Source organism: Anopheles cruzii, chromosome X (assembly GCF_943734635.1).
Source record: "Anopheles cruzii chromosome X, idAnoCruzAS_RS32_06, whole genome shotgun sequence".
In the NCBI taxonomy this organism is placed as follows: Eukaryota; Metazoa; Arthropoda; class Insecta; order Diptera; family Culicidae; genus Anopheles; species Anopheles cruzii.
In genome coordinates, this window is record NC_069143.1 from 2,359,915 (window position 1) to 2,387,402 (window position 27,488).

Genomic DNA, 27,488 nt, shown 5'->3' on the forward strand with positions numbered 1-27,488 from the left:
CATGAAGCGTGCAAATCGGCACCGGCCCACCGCCACAACACTTCGCGCGACCCTGTCCGTACACGGTCAGTGCAACGCACATGGGCAGCTGTTAAAATATTTGGTAAATTTTGTGACAAACTTGCCAAAAAAGCAACACCTCAGATGGCGCTGGAATCGAATGGAGCGGTTTTTGCACTACAGCCACTACAATGAACCGCCTCACAACCATGACCTTGACACCGGGTGGTTTTGAAAACTGGCAACGAGTAACGTCACCATTGCCATGTGTACTCTTTTCCTTTTCCTCTTTTCCTTTTCTTTGCAACTATACCAAGCCATGTGAAAGTATGCCTCATGTGCATTGGGATCCGGTCAATGAAGAAGAGGCATTAGAGTTATTCTTACGCTTATCGTGAAATAGTAAACATTGATTGCTTTTTGTTTGCCCTTTTTGTACATATGTTTAAAGCTCCAGCGGCTGAATTATTCGCAACCGTCCGATGAAGGTCCCTCTCAGGGGCATCAGCGAGTGAAATCAGCGACCCCGACACACCACATCGTTGCTGAAAGGGAGCGTACTCGCAAACAATTAACTTCCAGTAATCGAATCAAATTAATACTAAAATTGCCCGGCTATGTGAATCATGTTCCGAAAGATCGACCATAACGGCCTGTGCTAGAGGTATCTGATAAATTGATAGACGCTGTGAGATTATTTATTTATTTAAATTTCTAACCCTTCTGCTTACCTATAATGCTTGCCGATACGCCTGGTGTAGATCGAGGGACCGCTGGTTAACAGCATTTTTTATTTTCTATACGTGTGCTTCAGTGAATTAAGAATTGTATTACGGCTACATTTTCGTTTGTGTGACAAACTGGAGCAGTTTGAAACTTTTACACCGTTGTTTTAACCATGCCAACACCGTTTATCCTGGATTCATCGTACTTTCGTCGTAATCATCATCTTACGGCAACTATAAAGACTACAAAGACGAGGGTTTTGGTAGGCGTAGCATGAGTAGTTTATAAAAATGCTACATCCTTCGCGAAAGACCTCTGATTCGTCACTGATCCTATTTCTAACCTTGTACCGGCAGTAGGAAGTTGGTTTTGGTTTATGCTGTAGGTTTTGTAAAATTGTCCTGTGCATCCGGTTTATTTCTGAAATTCACGTAGTCTTTGTTATACCCACAGTCGTTTCTTTCTGGTCCGATAGCCTCATAGCCACAAATAATATAGATTTTTAAAGCACATGGACTGAACACTTTGATGATGGCGGAGCCTACACGTAAGGTGCAGAAACAAATACTTACGATTTTCGTAGTTTTTATTTATTTTATTTAGTTTTATTCAGGATGTGCACACAATTGGAGAGAAAGGAAGGCTACCGAAAACGTAAAAAACTACCATAGAGATCGTGGGAAGCGGAGCACGAAAAAGTGGTTTAAATATACGTTCTACTTTCAATATAACAACTGTTAATTAACTATAGAACTAGGTGATTACTACTAGGCATCCTTGTCCTTAACCAGGTCAGACCATGGTTATTTGTGTTTAGATTGCGTCGATTGGGTCTCAATCCCTGCTATCTCTAATACAGCTTGCGGCTTCAAGCCGAGCGATAAGGTAGACGACAAATGCTGAGATAAAATTGCCAGTGCGTTATACAGTCACCGGACTAAGTGTTCCATTTGTTTTAATTTATGACGCTTATAATCGTCTACTGCCCTTGTTAGACTTTGATATGTCTGCGCAGCAATGCAGAAATGTGCTTGAGCTCTTTCAATATTGACATGTGCTTGTTATTATGATTAACCCATTATTGCAAACTACCTTTAAGGTTGGCATTTAAACTTAGCCCGCTGCTCATGCTTTTATAAAGGAAAAAAAGAAACATTATTATTTATTTAAGTAAAAGAATTGAGTGCTATCGTCGTGCAGGTGTGTTTATGATGGCGCTGACTGGTGTTGAATTGCTTCAGTGATAAACACGTTTACCCTATCATTCTTAAAATGTGTCGTGCAATTGCTTGCTGAAAAGGTATCTAATTGCAACAGAAACATGCACAGTAAATTACTATTAATAAATTAATTGGTACTAATGTAGCCCTTCCACTTGTATTGGACGCGGCTCTCGGTTCACGGCTCGGATCTGTTCGGTTGCCATTCCAGTGGGATATTCCCTGGTGGAGCCATGAAGTATTCCTCTTCCGTAATGGACGCATTTCGTAGCACGTGTTCTTGCTGATTGCCATCGTCAACTATGTCTGCACGAAGGTTTAATTGTTCCTTTTCCAGCACCGACACCAGCGGTTTAACTCCGTCGGTGTTGATGTGCAAAATGCGTGAGGCGAACGTAATGGAATCGTGGAGAGTGCGTAGGGCGTCCCTGTTGGTAGCGAAAAAAGAAGTTGAATCAGTAATAACTCGGTTTGGCTGTAGAAACAGCATGTGTGACTGCATGCGCATCACACAAAACTTACTCGGTGTCGAGATCAACTAGAGAGAGTCTCTGCAATAGTTGTACCGTTTCTCTGTTGACTGTGGATGTTATTGTTTTGTAAGTTCCCGTCTCTGGTGCGTTGTCGCTTGTTTTCACAGGCGGTTCTTGCGGAACATTCGTCGGATACTGCACGTGATATAATAGCATCCCTGGATGTTTCGTAAGAGTTGTTTCACCGGAATCGCTCGTTGTCCTTAGCAACGTCCAACGTCTGTGCACTGTGCGGATGGCTAAAACGCGAATCATTCTCTTTCGCGAAAACGGAAATCTCCAATTGGCAAGCCGGTTAACGGTCAAAGGTTCAGGCTCGTGTTCCAGCAAGGACATGAAGTTCCTATGATCAGAGTATTCGAAGTCATAATCGCGCACAAACCTTGCAGCTACACTTTGAAGTATATTCGTACCATTCGTTGTTATTCAAAGTAAAACATTTTACATTAGAAGCACATAACGTAGTTCATTTAATATTACGGCACAAATTAATCCAAACAATTCACGGTATAAACGAGTACATATCCTTCAAAACTTCATAATTAATTGACATTAGTGTTTGACATTTCCGGGTTTAAACAGTGACCGCCCAGCGCGCTCAAGCTGGGTTCAGCTACTGTTACATTTAAAAAATGTAAGCTTGATAACATTACAACAGGTCAAACATGTACGGCTTTTTCAACGCTAAAGCAATAAAGAGATAAAACGAACGAGTGACGAACATGCAAATCGAACAAACTGTTCGCAGTTCGTATGCCAATGCTGTACTTGTTACGATTTCAAGTACGTTTCAATAATATGCGTTTGTTCCAGCGAACATTCCACAGACATATTAAATATCTAATTGAAAACGCTAATATTTAAATGCATGAAGGTGCATTTCAATGATACATGACTCTAACACAAAGGTAGACATTGAACATACAGACAGAAAAATATTTATTAAAGGTATTTTTACTAGTTTATTTTCAATACTCAAGTTTGAATTGTGTCAGTTATACGGATGATTCAGGATAAGGATACTGTTCGAAATGAGTGACACTTTATATGGAATGAACTCCCGTATATTATGGCAACCGCCACCATACCCTTTCGTCAAGTTACTGTATTGCAGTTCCTTAGCTAGAACTGGACGTCGAAAAAGGCAACATTAAAAACATTCGCTATCACTAACCCAACTACATAAACTTCTGTTATTATTAGCACCCAAATTTTGTGCAATGTGCAATTGTGCAATTTCGTTAAGCGTGCGTTCATAATGCAACTATCTCGGCATCTTCCTATAACACCAGTATAACAACGTCAGTTGTCGCGTCACGGGTATATAAGTACAGTGAAGAAGAGCGTGAGTTTGGAATGAAAGCCGTTAGTGTTTCATCGTCGTTAAAGTAAGTCCAGGCAATAGCTTTGGCTGGCAGCTTCGTTGACGATGTCCAAGAACTGTTTCTACCATCATCAACGCAGCCCTTTTGCTATTCTAGGAAAGATATCAGATTAGCCGCGCAACGAATGCTGGTTTGAGTACAGGATGAAGAAGAGAGAGCGATGTGTACCCATGCGTGACTGGCGTCAGCTGGATGTGTGTGTGCGTTGAAAACGCGCGAATTCCAGCACTTGCCGCTTTCGAGTTCGTCGACGGGCCAACACCCACACACTCTTGTGCGATCTCGTATTCATGTCGACAAAATTTAACTCGTGGATGGCGAAGTGAGTTTCTGAGGCGTTGATTGGTTGATAGCGCAGCCAACGTGAGTTCCCCGTACCCTTATTGGATGGAAGCGCTTCCGCTGGAACTGTCATATTGAGTCGCGCGATTCAACTGGTCACCGTTTTGCGGTGCAGGAAAAGCGAAAGGATTGTCTCTCGATATTCAGTGTACTGCTTTCGGAAGTTGGGTACCGCAGTAAGTCATCCATCGCTACTTACGGGTCTGATAGGAGTGAAAAAAAAGTTCCATCGTTGCACGTTTAAGCCGAACCGTGTGCGCGTGACTCACGCGTTCCGACCGTTGAGCAGCAGTGTCGTAAAATAGGCTTCTTTTGCATGCGCACCGATTCTCTGGGTCTGCGTCAAATTGCTGTGGAAGGTTTTCGTTTTCACTACTTGCGCCGCCATAGTTGAATTCCAGCACCGCGCCTACTGTGTGGCCGGTCGCGGGTCTCGTGTTCGTACACAGTTTGTGCTTTAAACATTTTGTCGTGAAGAAATTGAACACGCAATCGAAAAGCTGTGTTTCTGACTGCAGTGTGCACCTTTGATGAATCGGCCGTGCACAGTTCACGAATGGATTGTTTTGCAGCAAGTGCAGATGGTGATTTCGTACAAAGGCCGACAGGCTAGTAAAATCAGTAGGAATAGAACAACAAAGGCTTAAACACGGGGACACGGGGAACTCTGTGACGGAATTTATTGCATTAAATACGTATGGGTGTTTCTGTACTTGTGTGTGTGCTTGTGTATGTGAATGAGAGGGTGCAGTTTAAAGAACTAGGCATAGTGTAAATTATGATTTTCCTTACTCTTTGGTGTTTAGCTTATCAACAAAATATTAAAGTGTGAAGGTGCATCCAAGCGGACGACGTAGCAACCGCAGAAGCGTGAAAGCGAAATAAAGAGCATCCATTACCAACACCACAATCGATCGGCAGTGAAGCGGCGGACGGATTTGCAACTGCCACAATCAACTTGCAACTTCATCAAACATTCTACGTTCATCAAACACAACGCAAAACACTACCATCGCTTTGCCACAAGGCGTGTCTGAGACCCTTGAGTGAAAAAAAGAAAAAGTTTTCCACCTTACTACGACGCCCTAGGTGCATCAGCAGCAGCATGTCGGACGAAAATCAAGATAATGGAGCCAGCAGAAACGGCTCGGTGCCCGAAATAGAACTGATCATTAAGGTAAGTCAATAAAAGTTTCATGCAATTGGTAGTGCAAAAATCCTCATCCTTCTTTGTTTAGCTTTGGGAAAGCTATTCCCTCCTTGACTGTATGTTTGCGCGAATGTTAGACACACTGGTCTAGCCTTCTGGCAATAGGCCGGAATTATCTGAATTTGCGTCATGACTGTGGGTCCGAGGGACTGTGGGTTTATTATTGCCTATTGCCATGTTCTTGGAAACTAGTATTAGCTTTCATAGTTTTTGTTTTCAGTTTTTTGTAATTCCATACGTTCCATGAACTTCCAGCGGATGTTTCTGGCGTTTTACGTATTTTATGCTATTTGAAAAAGAACCAAACAATCTATCGTGGATTTTCTAGCATCGAAAGACACGGTGATTTGTTCTCAACGCTCATACACACATTAACATTAAAACGCACTTAAATTTAAGGCGTCATTTTTCCGTGCCAATCAAACGCGGTTTAACTGAAGCAGTCGTAAAGCTGTTCAATTGCCAGCATTTTTTTACCAGTATTTTTTCAAACTATGTCTTTCGTATTGTATTTTATTTGTTCACCTTTGAACCGAGTTTGGTGACTGGCTAGACCCTTCGACACATATGGTCACCTCATGAACTTCATAGGTATTTTTCAGGAGCTACACATGTTTGGCGCTGTGCAGAAATAAAACAAATCAAGCATTCATTGGTTGTCTTTTTTCGAACAATAGAGAAAAACATTCTCTTCTTAACGCACAGTACTTCAGACATGGCTATTTTACTGCTCGTATGTATGATGGCACATTTGCAGTAAACCAGAGCCCAGTTCTGCGGCGACAGAGTATTGTTTAAAAAAAATGTAAACTCGTTGTAAACACCTATTGAAATTTACCGATCCCTCCGGCTAGTGTTCTATGTAATCAATTGTGAAACCTGCTTGAATGGCAGGACTGCGTTATCCACAAATCATGCAATCATGCAATCATGCATCATAGATTCTTGATAAATTATGATACACTCGTATGATGGTAAGAAACCCATGAGTAGTACAAAAACCCTGTACCCGAATTGGGAATTTATTTGGATTGCAGGTAGTTGCGGTTAGAAGAGGTGTAGGGGAGCAACAATAAACTGCTCAGAGAAGCGTTGTTTTCATTGGTATATCGGTCGTGACTACACTCGACCGATGGGACGCGCTTATCTTATCTCTTCGTGTTGTTCATACTTGTTCTCAATAGGTCCATTGCGGTACTTAACACGTTCTCTGCGTGCCGCGGCAAGTTGACACGTTGGAACATTAAAAATGAAAAAAAAAAAAATTAAAAAAAAACGGCAAGCATCGCGATCCATAGTTTTCTACTCTCTTTGAACTCACGAAACTATTTAATAACTGTAAACGGTGGTTAGATAATACCAAAAAGCGAATGGTTCGCCATTAAACCCATTGTAATGTGCCGCGTACTAATAATGCGTGACCAAATCCTATGGACGCAGCCCTGAACGAGACCCTTCTCGTTCCGCGCTTTTGAAGAGCAAATTGGTAGTTGAATGGTGATAAGTGTCAGCTTGTCCTCCACCGCGTACAAACAGTGTGGCGGTGGGTCATGCAAGGTTGCAGCGCAAATGGCTGGAGGGGGCGCTAGTGATGTCACAGGGGGGAAGATGGTGCAAATGGACAATTCATCGGGGAAAGAGTATATTGCCCATGGGGTGTGTAGCGGAGCAAAGCGATGGGCCAACAGCTAACCGATGATGTCATCTGCCAGACGTTTCCGACAATTTGTTTTGCGGCCGCATCTCGCCTTGCGCATGATGTTGGGCAATGCCACTCTATGTTCTCTTTTATAGCCATATATGTGAAGGGGAAAGAACTGATGGTGGAGGAGTCCAAAAATGCTTGGCGATATGAAGCAATTGAATATGAGCATCCGGTTGGGGGCTTTTCCGCCCTACCTTCGAACTTTTATTACCCCCTATGGCTCACAAGCACGTGGGTTTGATAAGAAAAGTTAAAGTTTATGGGGGAATTAAATTTGCCTTTTGTAGTTCGCTTGTATTTTCAAACAAACAACTAGCCGTTTTACTATACCGGATTACATCCCACTATATGACTCATTCGACCTTATTTGTTTGTTTCTTTTACAGGCCTCAACCATTGATGGTAGACGGAAGGGAGCTTGTTTATTTTGCCAGGAATACTTCATGGATTTGTATTTGTTGGCCGAGCTGAAGACGATCAGCCTGAAGGTACTGTTTGTATTCATTAATTTACACACTGAAGGTAGGTGGAGGGCCGGGGCCCCCCGGAATATCTTCAAACGACGAGGCGTTGTACAACTGGAATTATGGAGCAAAGCTCAACAGAAACTCGCGGCGAACAAATGTAGCAAATTGAGACTCTCGATGAACGAAGGAAAAAAGGATTAGGAACGAAGGGGATAGAAAGCGTCATTACGGATCGCTCGCAGGGAGTTAGTAGGTTATAACATTTCACGACCTTCGAAAAAAGCATAACCTTTCCGCGATGCTATTTGCAATACAAACGTAGCGCTGGTTTAAACGACACATTTTTTTCGCCGTTTTTCTCAAAACGGTGACTCGTAACGTATAAAACAACAGGGCATCGTAGTTGTTTTCCGCCCAATTTTCTCCCAATACTTCCCTTAACCCAACCCACGTTCACAAACTTCGCAATGGAGGAAACTGCTTTTCCGTGGTCTAGCTCAAGGTGGCGTGCGGGTGGTTGCAATGCCATTGACGCATTTTAAACACGCCGCAAACGAGCTGACGGAAGCAATCGACTATTGCGTACCGTTGTGTGGCCGTGTCCGTTATAAAAAAAACCATCGTGATGTAATACGGTGATATCAACCCTGGGCGAAGCTCCCAAACCTACGTTTAGTGCGCCAGTGCTCACGAATTTTTACCCAATGGTTCAACGGATCCCCTCTACTCTTTGTTGCGGATGGATTTTTCGTTTAACCGCTGTGGTGTAAACACGGGCGAAAGTGAGCGGAGCATTGGGAACCGGGTGGAATGCTATTTTTTAAGTCAACAACACCACTCCATCTAGCGTTCAAGCGAGTCCATAAATATGCACAAACTCGCAGCACGAACCTCCCAATACACGAGACGTTGGTGGTAGTTGCGCCAACATGATATTGAAAATGAACTGTTCCAGATTGTTGTTGATAGCATGTATATATCAACAGCAAGAGATTCAGCAGTCGCGGAAAGTAAAGGAAAAACTCAACCGTTTCATATCATTTGTTTGTTGTTCTGGTTTTTCGATTTCGTTTCCTTGCGAACTTTATTGAGCGCGCCCTGTTGTTCATTATGGATTTGTGGGTGGGTTTAAAAGGTTGAATTAACGAAGACGAAAATCAATATTGCTTTACGATGAGGTTATATTTTATCATTCTGACTGTTACACAATTACAAATGAAACAAAATTGTGGATATGGCCGTTATAATATTTAAAAAATGTTTCTATTTATAATATAATTAATTGGAATTGTAATATAATCGCAATATAATTTATCTGTCTCAAATTCAATTATTGTTCTGGCATCCATAGCAGCTGTAACGTTTACTAATTCTTCCCATTGTAGGTAACTACAGTGTGTATGCAGAAGCCGCCACCCGATTTTCGTACCAACTTTGAGGCAACACACCCCCCGATTTTGATCGATAATGGACTCGCCATCCTAGAGAATGATAAAATAGAACGGCACATCATGAAATCAGTCCCGGGTGGCTACAATCTTTTCGTGCAGGTGACGTGATCATTTCGCTTAGCAACACAGACATAAAATTAATAACTGAACTGTTGTGTTTTGTATTTTCTCTTTTTGAACGTGACCCAGGACAAAGAGGTTGCGACGTTGATCGAAAACCTTTACTCGAAGCTGAAGTTGATGCTAGTGAAAAAAGATGAAAACAAAAACAACGCACTGTTGGTGCATTTGAAGAAGATCAACGATCACCTAGCGGCCAGAGGAACCCGTTTCTTAACTGGCGACACTATGTGTTGCTTTGACTGTGAGCTGATGCCGCGTCTACAACATATTCGCGTCGCCGGAAAATATTTTGTCGATTTCGACATACCCGTAAGTACGCTGTGGAGACCATGTGATTCCACAGGCTGTTGACATCCGTTTCGTGTTTTGCAGAAACCCCTGACAGCACTTTGGCGATATATGTTTCATATGTATCAGCTGGACGCGTTCACGCAGTCCTGTCCCGCGGACCAAGATATCATTAATCACTACAAACTTCAACAGGTACGTTTTTGTGGCAGCATGTAGCGGTGTAGCTCATACTCCTGTGCATTGTTGAAAATTCATCATGGTACTGCATTATGGCTAACATCGCTTACTACACGTAGTTTTATGTTTTTTTTCTCTTTTGCCCGCTTGGAATTATAGATCGTCGTAAAAGACTTTAACCATTAACGTCAAAAGACGTGAATGTAGCTTTAATTAAAATACTCTTCTAGATATTTTTGTTTACGTTTTGTCTTGTTTGTTTCATTTTTATTTTTTTGTATTCCGCCGATCGATTTCTTTCGGATGTTTCTAAATTATGTCGCTCCATACCACCATCACCGCCGTCACATAACATTCATACATGCTCTGCGGGGACTAACTATTTGGATGGTTGTGTTTAACTATCCCCTCTAACGGTCGTCTGTCCAAGCAGGCTAAAGGCGACATTAAGGTACGTTTTAAGAATCAATTGTGTTGTTGTATGTATTGCAAGTTTTGACACCTAATCTAATGCAAGCATTATACCTGTTGTTGCGTCTTATGGTGGTTTGTGATCATTATGTGTGCTGTATTTGCTTGCTCACTTTGTTTGCTTTACTACGTATAGTAAGTTGTTCATAATTTCACGTTATCGCATCGTTGACTTTTTAAATGTCGATTATTATCTGGCCCACGTCATTCTAGTCGGTTACAAAATTTTATACTCCTATATTTCTTAAAGCACCATTAGAACCATAAGCATTACAATTTTTTCTAGTACTTAATGCAGTTTTTTAACATTGTTATAATGTTATATAAGAGTTTATCCAATAGATAAAATCAAAACAAGTATTGGCAAGTACGGCGACCAGCGCTATTCCAAAATCGTATCAGAATGAAGAAAAAGTGTAGTCTTGCATATAATTGGTCTGTGTGTGTGCGTTTGTGTGTTTGTATCTTGATTCGATCGTATTGTCCAATCGTCGGATCGTATGACTGTAGTTATTATTCCTAAACTTGTTTTATGTTGACATATACTATATATTATTGGAACAAACTCGGCTTGAACATTAATAACAATAGAATGAACATTAGTAATACATGTATCACAATAGGGAATTAGTGTATTTTAGTCACTAATCACCTGCATTATTTCGTATAAGACTCAGTTAACTAAGTAATATGATAATTTGATATTGTACTGATTTTCTTATTTCAGATGTTGAAAATGAAAAAACACGAAGAACTCGAAACACCGACATTCACCACATCCATTCCGGTGGATTTGAACGATCAGTAATGGTTCTTAACAGGTCGAGTGAAGAGAAACAATAGGGAGGCATGGATGGTCGCTATGCATTATTAATAATTTTAGACGAAGGTGTCCAAAGTCTAATCTATAACACAATGCACTTGTTAGGCAAACTATAAATCGCTGTATTTGGCATACTGTTTTTTATGCTGGAACATGTGTGATTTTGATATATAAAAATGTAAGAAATACACTTTTTGCCTTTAAATCCACAAATCCTAGAGCAAAGCGGAAAAAACAGAACAAATGGATTTTACATCTTTTTACTCGATCGTAGAGAATCCAAACGATATGGAGTAAGCATTCTGAACTGCATCGTGAGTTGCTCCTGTGATTGTCATTGGTAGTTAGCTGGTATTTGGCAATTAAAGTGTATACCGAACCGCCTCCCATTAAGTACACGAAACGCCAACAACGAAACGAAAACAGTTATCCTATTCGAAAGTAACACAAAATCAATTGCTAGGCTAGTTTTGTACAGTCAATGATTAAATCTAGGCTTGTTAGCAAATAGTTTGTGCATATCGATGTTACGTTTTATTTCTTTCTCGTCTATGCAGTATGTTTTTCTTATGGCGATGGATTTAAAAAAAAACTTATATTATAACACACATTCACCACAAAACATGAAAAAGTACAGTCGATTTTTTTTTGTGGTCGGTGGCAATCGATGCGTTTTTGTGAAAATTGCGCAGGAAATGAATTTTGTAACTATCGATGAATTATAGTAAAATTGTCAATGCTTTTCTTATTATTGTCGGAACGGTGATGGTAGCGTGCGATCTATTTCTTGTTCTGTTGGCACACGTTACATGTAGAAAATATATCTTTCAGCCTTTTAATTATGGCAGCTCTTTTACATGTACTTACACTTATGGAGCGCAATAATATTGAAATAAACCGTTTACATTAGCAATATTAAGAGGAGAACATAAAACACATTACAGAAACGACTAGTTTGCATTCTGGATTGGACTAGTTTGGATTGCTTTTCTCCACGATAGTTCAATTGTTCAAATTATCAATTTTATACACAGTATTTTAGTGTCATCGGTTTTTGTTATATCATACAAATACTTCATCGAAACACACCAACGCGCCTTTGAAAAACCTAAGCCAATCGAATTGAAATTGAAAAATATACATTTAAAATATTGAGTTGCACATTAGGGATTGATTTGCAACATCCATAGATTCTGCAACGACCCGTTTAATTTAAATTTAAATATGTTTTAATTGGATTCTATTTCGGCGTAGTAAGAAGTATAGCATATCGTATAAGCTCAAACATTTTTGTTAAACTTTTTCTTTGTTTATTTGTTTTTTTTTTGTTATAAAATCACAAATATATATTACAATAGTTGGAAAGTTTTCAGTACCGTGATGCCATGTAAACACAAATTTTGCGATTTTGGCAGTACAAAACGTGCTAATTGAAACAGATTTCTGTTTCTGGATTCGATACAGCTCGAACAACACGAAGATCGGAATAATTTTAATTAATGATTTTAAAACTACAGAATAGCCTTATTTTCCTTTCTTCGACTATAAGATCTATTATTTGGTATCTTTTTGCTTGTATTTTGTTTGTCACGTGTATTTCTTACCCAATTTGTACAAATGTTTATAATTTTCAGTGCAAATAAATCAATGGAAACTGATGGTCGAGTGTTTGGTCGATGTTTCATTAAAACTTTTTGTTTTATTTCAAGTTGGAAGGCTCTTCATTTTAAACTATAGTGGTCTGGGGAGAAAGAAATACGTTATTTTCTGCGTAGATGGCTGTAGTGTTCGATATCTCGTAAAGTATCGATAACAAAAAATAAAAGTCAAGATCGCAAAAGTCGCATTGTCAAGGTAACATTTCATACTAAAAATATTTTTTTGTTGTTTTTTGTTTGCTCCATTCAGTTGTGAGTTACAGAATGTTAACAATGCAAGTCCACAAATATTAAATTTGATACATTTTTTGTTGCATAAAAGCGTCAGACCGCTGAAATGTGTTACCTGGTGCCGATACTGTAATAGCTAATTACGTGCAACTTTGGTTTCATTGATTCCGTTCAGGCCTTTTTGCATCTCGCACAAACAGACCTATAGTCGACAATGTCAATTAAATCACAGAAATAATCGAAATTGACCGGCATGTTAGTAGTTTGTAGCATCGCCCAGGAGCTAAAGATAGACCATAAAATAGTTTTGAACCATTTGTGCATAGATGGGTAAAAAATAAACTAAATATTTGGGTGCCACATCAAGTAACGCCAAAAACACGATGGATCAATTCTTGAATAAACTTTTTTCTTCCTCGCAAAAATAATGGAATAAATACGGCCCGGTCCGTTCTTCTAAGTTAAGAAAAAACTTGATTTCCTTTTCGTTAGCGTCGTTTTATTGAACATCGTTATCGTTTCTCTATTCTTTGATGATTGTATTGTCCAAAAAGTGGTGAATGTTTATCGTAACAATACTATTAGAAAGAACTCATTGATAATTGACCGATCTTCCGATCTTACGTTTTGAACTTTCGTACAATCGGTATCGTGATCATGGTAATTCTAGAAAGTTTGGTAAGTTTGGCCGGTATTCCGAAATTAGTCATGGTATAATGCAGTTTTGCTCTGGTTGTCCCGGCATTATGCTGCCTTGAAATCGATGAAATTTTGATAAGTGTTCTGAATATGCTCAATCACCTTTTCAAGAATCCTCCGCATTGTGAAAATCTGGTCATTGGTGGACTTTCCTCTTCGAAACAGTCCCGGATAGTTACCAACTAGCTTATCAACGTATTGGATTAGTCGTTACTGCAAAACAAGAGAGAAGATCACGATCAGGTATTCAGCACCGTTATCCCGTTGGGTTACTGCATAGTAATCTGTCCACGTTGCTTGTCGTACGGCTTTGCCCGTTTTAAGCATAACAATAAATAAGTGAGTAACATGTCAAGACATGTAACATGATATGGTTTAGCTGATGCAGTGAATTCCACCATTCCACTGGTGAAGCAAAGGTTTGAGTTCCGAATAACTTACATGTGTGTGCGATGCAGCGCTATCTGTTGGGCGCTAGCGAGTGGTGAGCTCGTAAATTCGAAGTCGAGTTCCCTGCGAGCCCACAGTTCCAGTTGGATTTTCCCGTTCCTTGCGCGCCGTCGGAAGCGCAGGACTGCCGCTCGTGTGTGTGAATATGAAAAATCGACTGCCACCGGCCATGTGAGTACCGGACGTAGGTTGGCCCTTTGGAAACTGGACCGACAACGCGTCCATTGCGCACAACCGCACCCTCATTCTGCTTTTAATTTCGGAATGGGAGGGCGCACGTGCGTGCCACGGCCACGTCACCGCCTTGCGTAGCTGTGTGCGCGTGTGTGGCCATCCGCATCGCCGTACTTCCTCCATCGTGCAGTGATTGAATTTTTATTTTTGAAAGGTTTAAAAGCAAAGAAAATTTATGGACGAACGTTGAAAGTGTAGAAGGGCTCTTCGCCTTCAAGTAGTACATTAAAAGGGGAGTTTCTGAATTTAAACGTGGTCGTACCAGCCGAGAAGACAATCCATGTCAAAAACGGCCAAAAACAGACACAACACCTGAAATCGTAGAAAAAAAACAGGATATCGTATTGGAAAATTGTCGAATCACTGAAAGAGATTTAGTATAAGACATAGCCATCTCATTGAGCAGTGTAACCAATATTTTGACTGAAGTATTAGGTTTCAGAAAGCTGTATGCAATATGGGTGCCGCATTTGCTCAAATAGTCAAAATATTGGTTATACTGCTCAATGAGATGGCTATGTCTTATACTAAATCTCTTTTATTGATTCGACAATTTTCCAATACGATATTCTTTTTTTTCTACGATTTCAGGTGTTATGTCTGTTTTTGGCCGTCTTTGACATGGATCGTCTTGAAGGCTAGTACGACCACGTTTAAACTCAGGAGGCCCCCTTTTAACCGCCTAATTGAAGGCGAAGAGCCCTTCTACACTTTCAACGTTCGTCCATAATTTTCCTTTGCTATTAAACCTTTCAAAAATAAAAATTATATCACTGCACGATACTTGATTTTTTCCATTGTAATGGCTTGTAAAAAAAAATAAGCGACCGATTGAACACATGTCTCTTAAAAAAGTTTGTGACATTTAGTGAGTAACGCCATTCATTGTAAAACCGAAAGAATTAATTCAAACACTTTATACTTGTTTCAGAATAAACGTTTGTGTAGAAATCTAGATTGTACAATTTTTATGCCTTTTCGAGGTGCAGTATCGGTAACTGAATATGTGTTTCTTTTAGGGAATATGTATTTTAAGGTAGATGATGTAATGAAAGAATATTTTCAGACCCTCAGCGTGCAAGTACTGTTAATCTTAATAAAGAATTGATAGAAAGGTTTAGGAATATGTTAATAACCATTAGCTGCCAGGAAGAAATAAATACCGCAAAATTAGACACATATTGTAGAGACACATATCAAAAACTTTTAGTGCTTTATAGATGGTTTAAAGTACATGGTACGGTACGGTACGGTTAGCACATGCTGGAGATATAATACTACATACCCCTATACCCCTAGGTAGTCTTGGAGAATAGGCTTTGGAAGCGCGGCATAAATGTTTTAGACAAAACAGGTCAACACGCGCAAGAAAATCTTCCAGAGAGAACAACTTAGAAGACACTTTCATTCGGGCAATACATAACACATCGTTCAATAAGTCCCGAGACTGACTATGAAAACAACATTTTATCGGCAAAATTCTATATTATTCATCAACATAATCTTCTTAAAGTGTAATACAACCATTCCACACTTCTCTATTTTTTCAATTCCATGTTTGTAGCACGATTTGTTTTTTGTCTCAAAATGAGCCTCAGTAGCAGCGATCACCTCCTCATTTGAGCCATATCTTTTTCCCTGGAGCATCTTTTTGAGATCCGTAAAGAGCCAGTAGTCGCTGGGGGCCAGATCCGGCGAGTACGGATGATGAGGAGCAGTTGGAAGCCTAATTCGTTGAATTTGGTCATAGTTTTGATTGAATTGTGCCATGTGGCTTTTGTTCCAATGTGCACAAACGCGGCACCCATTTGAAAAAAACCTTTTTCATATCCAATTTTTGGTGCAAAATAGTAAATGCACTACCAGTTGATTGTTCATCATCTTAGCTATCTCGTGCACTTTCATTTAGCGGTCACCCATCACGATTTTCAAAACTTGCTTGATGTTTTCGGGAGTTACTGCCTCAGTTGGCCGACCCGAACGTTCCGCATCATTTGTATCAGCACGACGGCATAGAAGTCAGCATACCTCCGACAAATGGTTGGTTTCGACAGAGTAGAGTCCGGTTCACGTTTTTCAAGCCATTGCTGAGCTTAAACAGTGTTATTTTCCCATTAGAAAACAATGTTTTATCAACACATGAAACTCGTTTTGGTCCATTTTTTCAGGATTGCAAAAGTAGCGTCACTTGAACCACTATAGCTTTTTTGGTTGTGCTTCGAATTACATCAAATTTTGACACACCTCATCTGAAGGTTGGTACTTCCGAACGTCGGTATATAAATGGCATTATTAGCGCCATTTCTACGCTAGTCTCGGGACTTATTGAACGATGTGTTAGCAGTGAACCTACGCAGCGTAAAAACCATAAACTTAGTTTTCTTTATGTAGTTAAAGATTTTTTTTTATTATGGAGGAAAACATTAATGACGATATCGCGATTGATCACGTATTTAATCAAGTAGATAATATCGTTTGGATTTTGGATGCAGAAATAGACTAATAAGTATTCTATTAAAGGTTTAAATAATAGTTCATGGGTTGGATACTTCGGATGATAATAATTACTTGCTTAAAAATTCCCACAAACGCAATGGGTAAAGCTCCTCGATAACTTTTTCAATTATAAGGCATTTGATTTTTATTAGAAAGTCAATATTTGCAGACGATTATGCATTGAAACATTTTAGTGTTATGCAGATTGCATAGCGTTTAAATAATTTAAAATATCGACAACACTGTTATTTATTATACTTGAACGCGTGCGTGCAAATTGTTGAATTCAATCAAAATACATAAAAATAAAATAAAAATGTTTCAAAAAGTCCGTAGATTCTTTTTAAAACCAAATATGTCCGCATATCCCTATTGTGTGGTGTACAAACAAACAAATTCCCTATTGTGCGGTGTACTCCCATTGGTCCCATTTGAGAAGTACTTTTCGTTGGAATAAAGTAAAATTTTACAAATGAAAGATTTAAAATATCAGCCCTGTGAATAATTGATCGATCTCAACGGTGTATCAGTTTCACGAAGACCAACATGAGTGCGACGAGGACAACCATTTGATTGCATATGGCTACCGTTAGCGTAAAAGCGCGGCAATGTCGGTTAATCTGATACGCATTCTCTCACGCACACAGAGAGCGTCAGAGGGTCCCGCGTCATTTTCACATCTCAGCGTCTCATAAAAGAGGTTGCAATTTCACGGTGAGGTTCGCAATTGGCAATTGGTTCGCAATCACGCAATTGGAAAATCCTGGCGTTTTAACGTAAGTAGGGTAGTTTCGTCCCTGCCGCTGATGGCTGGATACTTTAGGTCACGAGAATGTGCTAATCGTGCTTCAGAAAACGGTGAAACAGTGTTTTCCTGTTGTGAATAGTGTTGTTAAATTGCAAAGTGCCATTTTGGATTTGGTTGTCCGGCACGTTAGAAGAAGTTCTGGTGGTGTTTCTCAATTGAGTTGTACTAAATGTGGTTTTATTATTGCTATTTGTTGTTGTAGACAATCTTGCGACCCAAGGCCTTTCGAGGTAGATGCCATGCAATGGACGCCATGGACGATGATCAGCAAGCGCGGTCGCCGCACCAGCCACAGATACTCGACATTGACGCGTTCATTCTCCAGACAATGATCTCTGGCGAAGCTTGGAAGAGACAAATAGAAGAAAGCAATCGGAAGGTAGGATAGCAGCACAAGGCTACAGCATAGTTTAACAAAGATAGCATAACAACAAATTAACTATCTGACTCGTTCGACTCGACTTCGATCTATATTTTCTTCTTTTTTGTTCCAACAGGCGGCCCAAGCGGAACAGCACCTCGCTGAGGCATATCACCACATCATTACATTAACAGACAATTTGATGCGGTTGAGTTGCTGTGTCGGTGACAGTGACTTCAACAGTTACGAAGTGAACGATTTACGTGGCCACATGTTGCCGAGGTTGAGATATGTTCAGGTAGGTATGCAATGGAGAGTAACAACGTTAAAACTTTTTTCGCTTTTGAATGTTTTTAGTGGAATTATGTTGAAGTGGCGTAAGTTGAAAGATGTTTGAAAGCGTACGCTTACCGTGTTTTGTGATCAGGCCCAGACATTACTAACTACATCTCGCCAGGTTCCGTTTTCATGCAACACAAACACCGTTTTGAAAGTAGCCTACTCCGCTGAATCTGTTTGTTTTAATTGTACCATACGCCTGTATTAGTTGATTTATTTATATTGATATTGTGTAGGTGAGAGGGTCAACTACTTTTCTTGCTCTTCTAACCCGCCTTGTACATGTTTCGTATCCTCAGGCAAAGCTTCGGGCGCAGCTAGAAGCGGTTGACAAAGCAGTGTTCCTGGAGACATCACTGAAGTGCATCCAGTGCGAGAAGAACAACCGATCGGTCACGCTATTGGCGTGTAACCATTTGGTTCTGTGCGGTGTGTGTGCAATAACACAGCGCGAGTGTCCGTATTGCTCCACACCTGTTAGACACTAAAAAAAAATTATTATTTTGTCAAAATTTTAAGGAAGAAAATAATCATTATTTCAAATCTTTGAGGAACGGAAAAGAACATAATCATTCATGGAGAAAATTCCGATTTACAAGTAATTCAATTATTTTACCCTGCAACAGTTAGTTACCTAGGGCCTAGGAAATCTATATCGGTGCATAGGGCCGATGAGAAAGACAAAGAACAAAATATGCTCTGGAAAGGCAGTCAGATGCGTTATCGCATCGTTATGCGAAGCAGAAATCGGAGAAATGTTGGAAGGATTGAACATTGAGTACAGAGTAATTGTTGCAAGAAGGAAAGATTGAAGAAAGAATCAAAAGAAGCAAAATCAAAGCAATCAAAGAAATGCTGTTATTTCTTTATTTAGTTCTTTCTTTAGTGTTAGTGTTAGGTCTTTATTTTCAATTTTAAAATCAATTGCCATGCTGTGTGCGTGTAACTGTCTAACATTTGTCTTCACTGCTCTGTTAGCATATCACAACCCCTCCAATCCGTGGCGAATTAATAAAAATCTTGATTCAAATCATCTTATCCTACCGAGGCCTATCTTTGTGTGGAAGCATACATAACCCTTTTCTTCTAGGCTCAGCAAAAACGTTGTCGATCGTCACCCGGGGGGCGTGACGCCGATTATGTTGAGCCCAGTGTTCATATCAATTTTATATCTGTCCTGGGCGCTTGTTTCAGAAGGCGTCGTTCGGTTCTGGATCATTCGAAGTTATACAAAACCTTTATAATTCCAGTATGCCAGTTTTGGATTGTACTTTGATTGTCACGTGTATTTTCCACCCTTTGTTAGTAAATGTATTCACATGTTTGTAATTTTCGGTACAAATAAATCAATGCATACTGATGTTCAATCGTCTGTACGAAGTTTCATTGCAACCTTTTGGCTTTGTTTGATTGGGGTGGTTCTACTTTCCAAAGTATATTACTCTCACTAGTGGAACTTTCCTATCGTTTCTCTATTCGTTGGTTGCTGTATTGTCGCAAAAACGGTAAGCGGTTATCGTAGATGTCCGGTAGTAACGCTGTTAGAAAGAGGTGAGTGACAATCGCCGTAATGCCCCAAACCGTTTCCGGGCCGTTCAGAAAGACTGGTGAGCTGTAGCCTGACCGAAACTGAGTATGTTTCCGATTCTGCGTTTGCGAATACGTTTCTATTGGTACCGTGAACACTTTTGCCACCTCTTCGGCGCTGGGCTTCAGCTGGTCGAGCGAGTAATCCACGATGTTAGCTACGACGGGTGTAATAGAAAGATCGGAGGCAGGAACGAATGGATTACCACATCCCCAGACATTTAACAAGCTCTTCGAAATGCCCGTCTCCTCTTCAAACTCGCGCAAAGCGCAGTCTTCAATACTCGCGTCTGTCTTTTCTTTCATACCGCCTGCAAAGGAACGAAAAATGCTTTCATAAATATGGTATAATTTTAAAACAGACTCAATGGACTACCAGGAAAGGACACTTGACCCCGATGGTTCCTCAGGCTGTTGGATCGTAGCGTGTACAGTAAGCTTACATTACCGTCCACCAAACATAAAGGAATCAATATTGCAGCTTCTTTGGTAACTCGCTGCTTGCTTAAATCTATCCTTCGAAGCCTTTGAAAACGAGCAATAACTTCACTTTGTCTTGCACTATCAATAAGAAGGATGGGATGCAAAACTTCTGACACTTTTCTTAACATTGTAGCAAAAATGGCTTCGTTTATTAGCCAAACGTTAAGCAACCCTGCACGGGAAATAAACTAAAACAATTTCGAAGAAGAAAAACAGCAACGTTCCTTCAAGATGACTTGATTTGTCTTAGAACGCAACGCAACGATAGGATGCTTGGTTGCCTTGATTGTCATTACGTAAAACTGAAAGCCAAGTAGGCAACCAAGTTGCCACTTTGTGCATCGAACATCACGGGGCACTATATCTTTCATGGTGCAAGTTAACACATTTATTTTATCACAGTAACGAGTAACACGCAACATATTCACACAGAACTTTTGATTCTCCGGTTTGTAATGTTTTTATGACAACATTACAAATCAGAATTGCTGCCATTGGTTGCTATAATACTGTAGATGAGCAAAAAGTGACATTTGTTTGACAGCTAACATAATATTTTTAAGATACCTTAATAAACAAAATGAAAATGCCCAAGCACATTAAAGGCGTGATAAACATGCTAGAAACTTAAACACCCTTGCCAAATGGGTAAAATGTATAGAAGGTTACTTTAATCAGTGTAATACACATGCTAACTTTACCTCTGTATCGTTGCTATAATATCTGCTTTTTTAAACCAGTGTCGCTGGTATTATAGTGACTTGTAGCGGTGAGCGTCTTCGTGCGCTTGAAAACGAATGTCAAACTTTCAGACGCCGTTTTATGCTTCATTATAGCATCGCTAATATAGCAACACATTTTTCCCACTTTTGCAGCATTATCTCGCGGATTAATTGGCAATCATGTAAACCATGCGCTTCGTAATGCCTCCTAGTTTGACTTGGCACCATCGGCGAACTAATGGCCGCACGAGAAACATACCATTTTCCTATTCTTTTAACCAGATGTCGCTAAGTGTTATTCCAAACATGGCATCATCGCCGTCATCCGAAAACGGGGGTGTTCGGTTGTGTCATCCGCGGCTTAGAAAACCTAATAAATACTGTCTCGTTCCATCGGGTGGTCCAGTTGTGTATTATATTCTGCGATCGACGCAGTTACAAACGAAAGAGACAGTGAAGGAGACCTTCGACGGAGTAAAACCTTTTATTGTCATCGAATACGTGTGCTTGTGCCGCTTTAGATCGCTCGGTTTGCGTTACATTGCGTTGCGTGCCCCGTTTTGCCTCGAACACACTCGATCGTAGCCGGCTTCGCGTGCCATCGACAATCAGTTCTTAGTGCGAATCCCCTGAAAAGTTGCAACTGCTCGGCGATAAAAATACGGACGCAAACAACAGAGTAACCATGGCCGACAATGGAAACAAACGCAACATCCCAATCAAACTCGGCGACTTCAGTGTGATCGATACGGAGTTTTCTAGCATCCGCGAGCGGTTTGACACGGAGATGCGCAAGATGGAAGAGGAGATGGCCAAATTTAGATCGGACCTGATGAACCGCGAGTCGACCTTCTTCGAGACCAGGTACGTGCGAAAGGGCAAAGGGTGTACGGGTGCCAAAAAATGTAACACGACGATAAAAGCGGCTCACCGAATGTGAGGCCCGGCTATTCTTTGGCTATTGAACGCTGGTCTTCCGTGCACGCTCCTGTATCTCACGTTTGCATCTCCGCAAATGTTTCCCCGCTAGAAATAGTTTGAACCGAGCGATGGAATTTTTGTACCGTCTTTGAGGTCATTGGTTCTAAAAATAAACGGCAAAACACCCCGGCAAAGACACATACGGGCGTTCAGTGAACGAATAGGCAAGTGGGAGGCATAGGATACAGTTGCTGCCTCAGCCTCATTATGCAGCCGGTCACGGCGGTGAGTTCGTGATGCGATGCGTCCCTTTTGCTTCACTCTAAATCAAACACACACGGTTGAGTGGATTCCTATAACCTTCACCCAAAACCTGTGGCTACTCTAGTGGTGACTCATTATTGGAGAGCATTAAAGTCAGTCAGATTGTTAGCGCTACCGCACCATGGCTCGAGAAAGTCAGAGCAATAAGATGTATGGGGCTGCCGAAATCATTAAGTAACAGCTAAGCATGCAAACAAGTGTCTTCGCCATCACCAGCATAACTGCGTGCCGATGACTGTTAGCAACAAGTTTTTTTTCTTTAAAATTAGACTCCGCAAAACGACAGCGTAGCGTGTACAACACACCGAGTGTGAGGCGTTTACATGTTTACTTACATGTTCCGAGACTTCGGGGGCCACGAACAGCTATCGCTCGGACTTTATGTAGGCGAGATGCGGCGTTACTAATAGGCAACTGACTTTACTGCATGCCAAGGGCAGCGCGACAACAAACCGGGCACTGTGACGCCACAGCGCATCGCTGGCTGCGCTTGAATATAACTATTAATAGATGATGAGATGCACACCACAAGCCCACACAACGGCAAACATAGAACATTGCTACTGTTCTCGCACGTACACGGCAGATACTCATATTTTGTACAATTTTGTTCGCTACATAAAATGTAGTGGTAGTATGACTATAATATTGAAAAAGAAATGTCCCAATCGTTTTGTTGCCATAAAAAATGTAGCAAAATCGGTCCTATGCTATGAATAAGGAATTAATGCAGAGCACATTTTAGGGTAGCACCAACACGTGGTCAATACGGTCATTGACGGGCCGCAGCGTCCCTGTTGTGTGAATATTTGCCAGACCTATTACTGAACCTAGTGAAGAAAAAAAAACCTATACCCGAACCTATTAATATCGGCGCATCACACGGCGTAAAGTTCTTTCTAAAAACAAACTGGTGCTAGTTTATTCGACGGAATCCTAACAAAGATATGCTTCTTCTTTCCCGTATCTCGGCGCCCGTGTCTTCTGCGCTGAAATTTGAAACACCTTAACACCCGGCTTAACATATGCTCCACGCTACATCCGGATTGAATGGACGGTGAATGCGCTGATCTGAACTGATGCTAACAACGGACGGCCGCCGCCACTGCCACCTTCGTTCTAATGCCCATCAAACCACAACAATTAACAAAACCGTGTGTCGCCGTCGTTGTGCAGTTTTTCTTCCAAAAAGGTTGACTCCTCATCCAGGTATTTACGCCTTAAGCGGACCTTCAAACCGCACCACGTCCCGTACACCGCGTACATACATGCCGCGAAACCTTCGATATGTTTCCATGTTTGCATCAATGTTCTGCGTTGCGAGCATAATGCTCTTTAGTGTAGCGAACCCTCGATTTGTTGCTTTCATTGAAATCTTCGGCTAACCTCCGTTTTTTTTTTTCGTACCAGAATTGAGTCCCTTGTTCGTTGCATTCCTTAAGCGCCAGTGTATATTACAATTCCGTTTTGTGTTTCGCCAGAGCGTATTAGCCTGTGGCGATTGTTATTAATTGATTTATGTTCAACATCCACCAACATCGTCAACATAGCTATGGAGAAGTATTAGTTAATTTGCTGTAGTTATCCATTCGTTTGCTTATGGTATCGTTGAAGCGTTTTCAAGTTATTTATTGCTTGTATCACTAGCATCCGACTTCATATATTCAATCTCTTGCACTCTTCTACATCGTTCATGCTACTGCGGCCGACTTTGCTACGAAGTGTAAGGCCGTGTAACGTATGAATGAAACTTGGACAAAAGGCTGCGATCGCGTCGATGATGTCATTCCGTCGAAAGGGCGTGTGGGCGTCTTGTGCGGGCGCTAGTTTCGTGCCCATATCCGTCGGGCCGGGGAACCGCCGTTTTCATACCTTATACGTGTATGGTACCTGTGACACTTGAAACAAACTTGGTTAAGTAAAATGTTACGACGGATTGATTGAAATCTTCGGTAACGAGCGAGTTCGTTCGAAACCGTCAACGTGTTATTTAACTATTTTCGAATCGAATCTTGTGAATGTCAACAACATCAACCTCAGCACAACTACCGAAGTAATGTTAGCGCTCTGGTGTTACCGTCTGTTTGTTGCTCGTTTCAATATTGATCCATCACTCGAGGGGATCGACTACGGCGACATTCAAATATCTTACCATTTCTTTTGGTGGGATAAACAGCGAAAATTGTTGCTGGTGGCGGTGATGGGTAAATTTGCTTCTTCCACTTCGAAGTGTAGACCCGGACGGGCAGTGGACAATCTAATGGGTGAGAAAAAAAGCTACCGAGATTAGTGAGGCAGGCACGATAGCTTCTACAGACCTGTACAAGTAACCTGTGGGCGTGCTAATGTTGCAACATTCAGTAAAGCACGCAAGCCACGCTAAGCCTTACTCTACTTCTCTTCTTCTAGCTGCCCGCGACTCCCGTGGATCGTCATTAACGATGAGCGCTGGTGCCGCTATTAGCAGCATAGCATACACACTGTCGCACTGTCGCATGCTTTTCACCGTCCTTTGACATAGAGCCCCTTAGAGGCGCCCGTAAAATATAAGACTCTTCACCCACCCAACAGATAGCGTTTGTGCTGTCCATGTTCGCCTATGTTGGGGGAGACGGAGTACCACCTTCCACCTTAGTTAATCATCGGGTTCGTACTTTAGCCCACCTACTTGCCGAGGGCTGTACCCCGTGCATGTGTGTTTTTTTTTACGGCTATCGTCTCCGCATGTAGAATGATTATTTTGTTCGTTCATTTGTTTTTAATTAAATTAATGCTATTAACATAGCGGTGCCACTGTGGCTATGTTTAGCTTTCTTTGCTGCATGTTCGTTCGACTAACTTGATCCATCGTGCCCTTTTTTTTTACAACCGTGCTAGTAGCCTCATGTTTCCAACGCCATTACCAAAACCAAGCAGAACTAATTGAGGGTTGATTATGTTTGCTTATCACCGTTTCGTTGCAGCACCGCAACTTCCAACGCGACTACCTCAGCGAAACCGCACCCACAAGCACAAAGTGCGTCTGACATAAGCTCGCCGTTGATTCAGGTAGGGCAAAATGACTAGGCGGACGGCCGATTGCTGTGCCCTTGATCATCGCTCCGGTCGGTTGGGTTTTTATTCGGTTGTTGTTTTGGTTGTTTTTGTTGCAGGATGAAGGCGACAATAAGGTGCTGAAGTTGCGCTTCGACGTTAGCCAGTACGCACCGGAAGAGATCGTCGTCAAGACGGTCGACAACAAGCTGCTGGTGCACGCCAAGCACCAGGAGCAGTCGGACACGAAGACGGTATACAGGGAGTACAACCGCGAGTTTCTGTTGCCGAAAGGCTGCAACCCGGAGCTGATCAAATCGTCGCTCAGCAAGGACGGTGTGCTGACGGTCGACGCCCCGTTGCCGCCGCAAGCCTTGACCGCTGGCGAAACTATGATACCGATTGCCCACAACTAAGTAGTTTGTTGCTGCCAATATTGTTCTTAGTCTCATATTTGGAACTTCTTCGCTTGATTTACTTTCTCTTTGGTTTTTTTTTGCTAATAATTATGCTGTCCTTTTCTTTTTGTGCGTGTGTGCATGGGTATAAAGATGTACGTTGAGCGGTATTCTGTGGCAGTTTATTTTAATGGAGTCCTGTTCTCGCTCTGTTAGACATGCTAGGTGGGTCCGCTAGATCGTTGTTCCAAAAAGTTTTATTAAGGCTTTTCTTTGTATTTCTGTGTGCCTGTGTGTGTATGTATGCGTGTTTGTAAGCAAATCAACTGGGTGGTGCTACTACCAATCGGTACAATCAGGATCAGAATCAATAGTATCATTTGTATTACGTATAACGAGACGCATTTTATTTAATATTATCGTTTTACTTAAGAAGGTTTTCGATAGGAAGTGGTACGGTAGGAGCGCTGCAGTGGAAGTAGCGCCAGGGTTCAGCTCCACACACTTGTCCCATTCAGAGTACGAAGATAACCGCAATGTACCGCTAGGACGTCATTACATAACATTACACAACACCCCAGTGCATCACGCGAACGCATTGTCAGAGATTAACTGCTTGCTGGTTCAGATATTGATAGGTATTTGTCGGTCGGGAAAGCTGGTGCTTGGTTGGCCAAGCCAGGTCTGAAAAATCGAAAAAAACTTTATTATACTTTTAATTCATTTTTTAATTTTACTCCTATATTGCTTCAATAAACGTGCAACACGCTTTTAACATACGTTTTCATTGGGCGAACCAATGTGTTTTCTTTGCGGTAAACAACACCGAGCGGGGGGAAGGCATTGCGGGCTTTAACATAATCCGCTAAATATGTTTACGGTGGTTTTTCTTGCGCGCGCCGACGCTGCACCCTGTCCGACCGTCGATGGTTAACCAGCCTGCACCTCACGCTAGGCAACCAACCATAGGCCCGCAGGACACCCCGTTCAGGTTCCTCGTCTGTCACAGTTGTCGACTCCGAAATCCGAAAACGCTGCTAAGCTGTGCCATAGCCGACCAATAAATTTTTCCTCATTTCTTGGAAATCCTGGGAAAACAAAGCAAGTCCGATGCTTTGTGCACCCAGAGCACACGACGCCTCCAACGCAGCCACGCAGTCCTCCCACAGGTAGTCCTTTCTAGCGCAGGACAGACAACAGTCAGGCCGTTCAGAAACACGGGGGGGAAATAATAAGCCTCGTTTGAGATGGTGAGACTACATCAATAGCGATGTAAGAACGACCGGTTTATATCGAATTGCCCAATCGCGGGAGACAGGCTCTGTTGCATATTTTTCATTGTGTACTTCCAAAGGGGCGGGCAAAGCGGTAGCAACAAATATTTTCGCGCATAGCACTGATAACGTCACTTTTCCTACAGTACGATAGTAATGAGCAGAATACGAGAGTCCCGAATAGTCTTTCGGGTCGGGCCACAAGGATACGCAGCGCAAGGACTTCGGCTGCCGAACAGCGTTCACCCAACGTGCGCAGTATTGAAGTTAAAGTCAGTTCTAGGACCTGCCGCACCTTGCCCAAAGAAAGTCTTAGTATTATAAGTTCGGGGCAGCTGAAATAATGTTAGACCAACTAAGGAAGTAAGCAAATGCCACCACCATTATACTGCTAAACTGCATGGTGTGGTTGTCTCTCATTCTGCGAAGCTAAATTTGTTTCTAAACCGACAGCCATCGCCATGCGGTTAGGCTCGAGAAGGCAAAAGTATTTTATTACATACTCAACAGTTCCATACTTCAGTTACCTCGTACACTGTTTGCTCT

General features: G+C 41.5%; 4 protein-coding genes across 10 annotated transcripts; 2 read left to right on the forward strand and 2 right to left on the reverse strand.

The window, feature by feature from the left end:
- Window positions 1-1,265: 1,265 nt before the first annotated feature.
- LOC128268556 (glutamyl-tRNA(Gln) amidotransferase subunit C, mitochondrial) lies at window positions 1,266-2,960 on the reverse strand. 2 transcript variants are annotated; one of them, XM_053005683.1, is made up of 3 exons: window positions 2,893-2,960; window positions 2,469-2,822; window positions 1,266-2,374 (listed from the first exon to the last, which is right to left on the reverse strand). In XM_053005683.1, exons 2-3 carry the CDS (start codon window positions 2,813-2,815, stop codon window positions 2,125-2,127), a joined length of 597 nt encoding a protein of 198 aa, XP_052861643.1. In that variant the 5' UTR covers window positions 2,816-2,822; window positions 2,893-2,960; the 3' UTR covers window positions 1,266-2,124. The 2 variants fall into 2 exon arrangements, with proteins under 2 accessions (XP_052861643.1, XP_052861651.1); XM_053005691.1 differs by having other exon boundaries at window positions 2,469-2,925.
- Window positions 2,961-4,287: 1,327 nt separating this feature from the next.
- LOC128273975 (chloride intracellular channel exc-4) lies at window positions 4,288-12,228 on the forward strand. 4 transcript variants are annotated; one of them, XM_053012062.1, is made up of 8 exons: window positions 4,288-4,382; window positions 5,013-5,383; window positions 7,508-7,609; window positions 8,974-9,138; window positions 9,229-9,471; window positions 9,535-9,645; window positions 10,064-10,081; window positions 10,829-12,228. In XM_053012062.1, exons 2-8 carry the CDS (start codon window positions 5,312-5,314, stop codon window positions 10,907-10,909), a joined length of 792 nt encoding a protein of 263 aa, XP_052868022.1. In that variant the 5' UTR covers window positions 4,288-4,382; window positions 5,013-5,311; the 3' UTR covers window positions 10,910-12,228. The 4 variants fall into 4 exon arrangements, with proteins under 4 accessions (XP_052868022.1, XP_052868013.1, XP_052868037.1 ...); XM_053012053.1 differs by lacking the exon at window positions 4,288-4,382 and adding an exon at window positions 4,530-4,565; XM_053012069.1 differs by lacking the exon at window positions 4,288-4,382 and adding an exon at window positions 4,866-4,935.
- A 6,833-nt stretch (window positions 12,229-19,061) lies between these two features.
- LOC128268112 (mitochondrial coenzyme A diphosphatase NUDT8) lies at window positions 19,062-20,692 on the reverse strand. The gene is made up of 2 exons (XM_053005132.1): window positions 20,164-20,692; window positions 19,062-20,098 (listed from the first exon to the last, which is right to left on the reverse strand). The coding sequence occupies exons 1-2, from the start codon at window positions 20,396-20,398 to the stop codon at window positions 19,662-19,664; spliced, it is 672 nt and encodes a 223-aa protein (XP_052861092.1). The 5' UTR covers window positions 20,399-20,692; the 3' UTR covers window positions 19,062-19,661.
- A 606-nt stretch (window positions 20,693-21,298) lies between these two features.
- LOC128270484 (heat shock protein beta-1) lies at window positions 21,299-26,447 on the forward strand. Of its 3 annotated transcripts, XM_053007892.1 has the most exons (4): window positions 21,300-21,856; window positions 23,414-23,446; window positions 25,201-25,285; window positions 25,390-26,447. In XM_053007892.1, exons 1-4 carry the CDS (start codon window positions 21,678-21,680, stop codon window positions 25,684-25,686), a joined length of 594 nt encoding a protein of 197 aa, XP_052863852.1. In that variant the 5' UTR covers window positions 21,300-21,677; the 3' UTR covers window positions 25,687-26,447. The 3 variants fall into 3 exon arrangements, with proteins under 3 accessions (XP_052863860.1, XP_052863852.1, XP_052863866.1); XM_053007900.1 differs by lacking the exon at window positions 23,414-23,446 and having other exon boundaries at window positions 21,299-21,877; XM_053007906.1 differs by lacking the exon at window positions 23,414-23,446 and having other exon boundaries at window positions 21,307-21,856.
- Window positions 26,448-27,488: the final 1,041 nt, after the last annotated feature.